At 28.0% G+C, this 6,128-nt stretch overlaps 1 protein-coding gene across 1 annotated transcript in view; it reads right to left on the reverse strand.

Moving 5' to 3' along the window:
* The window catches only part of LOC105617277 (ankyrin repeat and BTB/POZ domain-containing protein BTBD11), a 33,916-nt gene that overhangs the window by 861 nt on the left and 26,927 nt on the right, over positions 1–6,128 (reverse strand). The window contains exons 11-12 of the mRNA XM_012198843.1: positions 5,704–5,997; positions 5,322–5,504 (exon numbers count right to left, since the gene is read on the reverse strand). Coding sequence (XP_012054233.1) covers positions 5,322–5,504; positions 5,704–5,997 — 477 coding nt within the window. The remainder of the gene's footprint in view (positions 1–5,321; positions 5,505–5,703; positions 5,998–6,128) is intronic.

Consider the following 6,128-nt stretch of genomic DNA (forward strand, 5'->3'; position numbering starts at 1 on the left):
AAAATTTAAAACTTAAACTTAAAGTAAACGTTAAAAGTTAAAGTTAAAGTTTAACTTAAATTAACTAATAATACGTAGTAGTATTATATATATATATATATATACACACACACACACACACACACACACACACACACACACACACACACACACGCACGTACGCACGCACGCATATATCGGGTGTTCAAAATAAAGTGTTACAAATTTTTATTTCGGATATACGGCATTATTGAGAAAAATTGTTCAGACAAAAGTTATAGGGTTCGAAAAGGTCATTTATTAATCTTATTAATTTGACCTTGATGTCGGCAAGTTTAAGGTTACATTGATTTTTTAAAATGGAATAACCTTTTGTTTCCAGAATCTATGCTGATGTCGAGAGCTTTCCAAAACGCTATAAAAAATATTTTTTATTAAATACTTTTTGAGTTATAATGCTTGAAAGTTACAAAACTCCCAGCATTAGCATTATCCAAGGTGACGGACCAAATGGTTAAAATCTTTTGAACATTGTTCAGGATTCAGGATGTCTTGAATAACATTTATCAAGATCAAGGCTATTGGAGATTATTCCCCTTATTTTCATTTTTTCAAAAATGGCTTTGACAAATAATATCCAGAATATAATCCTGAACATTCAAGAGGTTTTAGCCAATGAAAAAATTTTGAATGCGTAATTTAAATGACTACAAGTATGGTATGCATGTACGTATATGCATGTACATATGTAATATATACAAATTCACATTGATTTAAACATTCTTTTTAAAAGATTCTGCTTTGATTATTATGGCCTATTTCCTATTTTGTGTTTGTTGAATTTTCAAAATTACGATCCAATAAGATTCTTGTTTATAAAATATTAATCATATTATAACGTTGACTACCGAAAAATTGATTATTATTTATGACAAAAACAGTATTTTTTTCTGTTAAGTTTAATTCAATCTATTTGCTCAAAAGAGATTCGCTTATTACCAGTTCTGTATATGTAATCACTAGATATACGCGTACAAAATTGTGTTTGATTGAAATTTACTAATGTTCGTACAATTATTAATTTCTAATGCTTTTTATGTTCTTATTCCAATAATAAAAACGTATTATTACAAAACGTCTTAATTGTTATAACATGATAAAACATCATTAAATATATACTCGTACGTACATATGATAAAATAATAGTTACAGGAACTGTACCGAATGCAAGTTCTCTTATATTAGGTGTAGTAAAAAAAAATCCATTATTTTTCCATTCAATTTCATGCAAAAATAATGGATTTCTTTTTACTATACCTATAAGATCTACACATCAGGCATTTATATAATAGCAATTTACAATTTCATGAAAATATATGTCTAATTACAATTCTAATCGTAATACTATTTCTGTTTTTCATTGTTACATGGTTTAATAAAGTGGACATATTGCTAAAATTACATATAATTTCTGTGTTACATTTAAATGTACGACATTTTTGAGTTATAGACATTTGATTCCTTCAGATCAAATAATAAAATTTTCTTTTATATTTTCACGAGCATGAGCCTACCATGATGGACAGCATGCGAGTCTACCATGCCAGGAAACTCGATCCTAAAGGTTCGATTCCCGGCAAATCTAAAAAATTTTCACGTGCTTATGAGCTCCTCTTCGGCGATCTGGCAAACCAGAGTATTTATTGCTAAGAAAACCTCTCAAAACTGCTATTCGGAACCGGCATGAAATTATAGGTTCCGTATATCTGTGTACAATCTTGCGTACGCACCAATAAAAAATTCTATGGAATACTGAAGTATTTTGTTATGTCATAATAAAATAATTAAATATTCCATAGAATTTGTTATTTTTAAATAACAGAATTTAGCAGAAGCTTACAAAGCATTAAACGACACAGAGCTTCTCTGATTGGGAAACGTAAATGAAAAGTACACAATATCAGACTTAACTAAATACCCAGAACGTGAAAATATTCATTCATTTCGATGGTCCTCACAAAGTCGGGACCTCTCGTATGTATGCCCGTGGTACGCACGTACCAAATTGTAAATAGCGTAACAGGAAACCTACACAACAGTTTTGAGAAGTTTTCTTGGCAATAGATACTCTGGATGGTTTGCCAGATTGCCGAAGAAGAGCTACGAGCGTGTGAAAATTTCACGGATCTGCCGGAGATCGAACTCAAGTCTCCTGGACTCGCGCGCTATTCACCGTGTTACGCTCGTGTTCGTGAAAATATAAAATAGAAAATTTTGTTATCTGAAGGACCAAGTTTGTCTATAACTGAAAAATGTCGTACATTTGAACGTAACACAGAAATTACATGTAATTTTAGCAATTTGTTCCCTTTATTAAACCATGTATCACTTAGACGATAAATTTTTATGTAAAAGCAAGAAATGTGACACTTGCAAAACTGATATTGGAAAGTTACATTATAAAAAACCATTCGGCGGAATGCTCAATTTGTGGGACATATTTATTCTTAGATGGCATGTATATACACACTCGTTGCGTTAAATAATCACTTGAATTATTATAAAAAAAGTATTTCTGTATTTCCCCAAGCGTGTGAGAAGTTGATTTTATGTTTGTTTTGTTTTAACAATTTCATAATAATTTGAAAAACAGAAATAGTATTATAATTAGAATTGTAATTAGACATATATTTTGATAAAATTGTATAAATGCGTAGATCTTATATATAAGAGAACTTGCGTTTGATACAGTTCTTGTAATTATTATTTTTCATATGTACATAGGAGTATATATTTAATGACATTTTATCATGTTAACAATTAAGTTTTATAATAATATTTTTATGAATTGGATAAGAACATAAAAAGTATTAGAAATTACAGTAACAATTGTAAGAACATTAATAAATTTCAATCAAATACAATTTTGTATGCTTATGTATATCGAGTGATTACACATACATACAGAATTGTAATAAGTGTAGAATCTCTTTTGAGCAATAGATTGAATTAAATTTAATAGAAAAATGTACTGCTTTACGTTTTTACCATAAATAATAATTAATTTTTCGGTAATCAACGTTTATCAATAATATGATTAATATTTTATAAACAAGAATCTTATTGGACCATACATTTGAAAACTTATAACAAACAGAAAATAGGAAATGACCATAACGTAATACAGAATAAGCAGAATTCTTTAAAGCAGAATTTTTTAATGTTAATAATTCAATATGAATTTGTATATACTATACATATACATATACATGCATAGTATGTACAAATTCATATTGAATTATTTATATTCTAATTAATTCAACTAAACATTTTTTCTGTGCATACATAATATACATATATACCATACTTCCCTGATGAAAACATTTCGCTGAAATTATTCTATAAACTGAATTCTATAAGCTGAAACTATTCTACGTTTTTTATTTCATTTCATTTTCATTCTTTTCATTCTTTTATTTCATTTCATTTTCTTTTTTTCAATTTCATTTGAGAACATTTCAGCGAAATTGCTGAAAATTTGCTGAAATTTAACTGAAAGTGAATTTTTCAGTTAACATGTATATTCACATCCCTCGCAGAGTAATTAAATGACCAGTCACTCGTAGATTGTGAGATCCAAAGTGAAATCCATTAAAGTATGTCGAAATAAAAACATCTATATAGCAATCAGAATCGTTACTCGATTTATGTTCGCTGAGGATGACTCCAAAGGGAGTTGAAACGTTCGAATACTTGTATGCAGTGATTATAATTATAAATTCTTAATCGTATAATTATAATCATTTTAAAATTGTATCTTTTTGAACCTTATGACCTGCGTTAATTTTCATTAGCCTGTCTTTGTTTATTGTTTTTTGTTGAGAGTCTATTATTTTTAATTTGATATTGAAAAATCGCTGAAATTTTCTAAAATTTTTACTAAAATTTTTCTGAAATTTTACTAAAAATGAATTTTTTAGCTAAAAATCACTGAAATTAAATTGAAAAAATTTTTCTAAAATACTGAAATTTTGCTAAAAAGTATTCCAAAACACTTGAAATAATTTCAGCGAATTTTTCCACCAAAATTGTTATAGTCATTTAAACTGTAAAAAATTTTATCATTGAATTTTCAAATATATGATCCAATAAGATTCTTATTATTTATCTTACGTCGCCTTAAAAAAAGGCGTTGTTTCCATACATATACTGATTATTGCGAAGAATATTACTAAGATTTTGTTGTCTCTAGTTTAAAGGCTTAGGACGCTCGTACATAATACAAGAGATCTAGGTTCGATTCTCGGCCGAGGTAATATTTTCCGCAATAAATTTATTTATAATTTTTCAGAATATTATTATTTTTCTAATGCAATGTTTAATCGAGCATCAAATTATTAAAAATTGCTTGTCAATTTAGTTTAATTTGTGATATTATTACAATATAGTTTAATTGCATTTTTAAGTCCGGAAAATCAATTCGACGCGCAGTTCGAATGACATATATATAGAGTACATGTATATATAGATATGTGTTAGAGTGGTCATTATTTTAACAATTTTTGAAATTTAATCAGGACCTCTAAAGTAATTCAATATCTCGAAAAAATAACATATTTTTTTCAGATTTTTTTGAACAATTTTAACTTGTGTCACTGAGGTACAGAAATGAAATACAGAAATATTGACAATTATGAAATTGACTGTTGTCAAAAACTATTTAAAAGAAAAATTCCCATTAAAAAGCAATACTAAATTTTGAAGCATGCACAGTGAGCGGAAAAATTCGACAGACGTTCTAATTTTTAATCAATTTTAAAGTTTTTTTTTAATTTGCTCGAAATTGAATGCACTATAACCCCATTCTACGTAAATTTTGATTATGATCCAAATTAAAAATTGTCAATTCAATAGTCGTTATCATGTAATTTTGATTTTTTTGCTCACTTCATTGGACAATATTTATTTTGGACCGTAATCAAAATTTGAAGAAGCAGAATGGGCGCGGAATGAGCTTGTACAATTTGAAACAAATTTAAAAAAACTTTAAAATTGGTTAAGAATTAGAGCGTCGGCCGAATTTTGTTCACAAAGCTGTTTTTCTATCTATTCGTACCCCGGTGACACAAGTTAAAATTGTTCAAAAAAATCTGAAAAAAATATGATGTTGTTTTTTTCGAGATATTAAACCACTTTAGAGTCCCGATTAAATTTCAAAAATTATTAAAATGACAACCATTCTTATATACATATATATATAATTCACATTAAATTATTTAAGCATTAAAGATGCTTCAATTATTATAGGCTTTAATTTTTACTTATTGTGTATAGAAATATACCTTTGCGTGAATATACATAGAAACAATATTGTCAAGATCCACCATCGTGGAACACTGTGCTTCACAATATCTGAGCAAGCCATCGAGTTGAAAGAAATTGGCTGCTGCCATTAATTCCAGAACATCACTTTGATTAACTTCCAGAGTGGCGCAACCGCCATGATAAAGAAATTCCATAACCATCTAAAAATCAAAATATTTTTTTAAAAACAATTAACTTTTATTTACTATCTTTAATCAATTGCTATGTAATTATTTTGAACATACTTTTAACGAACTATTAATAAGATACTGCTAATTAATAAGCTTATCACATTGAACAACTAATAAATACATTCATTATGAAATCTATATATAAATTATTATAATTATAATTGCAAACCTGGAATATGTGATATCTTATGTCATTAATTTGCACAATAGGAGGATTGCCTTCACATAGTTTGGAGCTTAACATATTTCTAAATCTTGGGGAAGATGTAACCAGTACAATTTTATGACCATAAAAAACGCGACCTTCGACTCTAAATTGCACATCGCTTAATTCTGGATTATTCACAAACTTTGGATCAATTCTTGATCCACTCGAAAGTGTAGTATCTCTAATTGGCTTGATTGGTTCCCACCCAAAACATGTGCAAAATATATCAGCAAGCAAGAGTGTCGTGCCTTCCTTCTGTGAAAATAGTACAAACCGCATATTTTATATAAAAAAAATAGCATTAGTGCAATTTTCTTTAATAAATTGCATTATTTTATTTACAATAATTTATTTTATAAACACACACACATACTCTCTCTCTCTCT

The sequence above is a fragment of the Atta cephalotes genome (genome assembly GCF_000143395.1).
Source record: "Atta cephalotes unplaced genomic scaffold scaffold00012, whole genome shotgun sequence".
Lineage (NCBI taxonomy): Eukaryota > Metazoa > Arthropoda > Insecta > Hymenoptera > Formicidae > Atta > Atta cephalotes.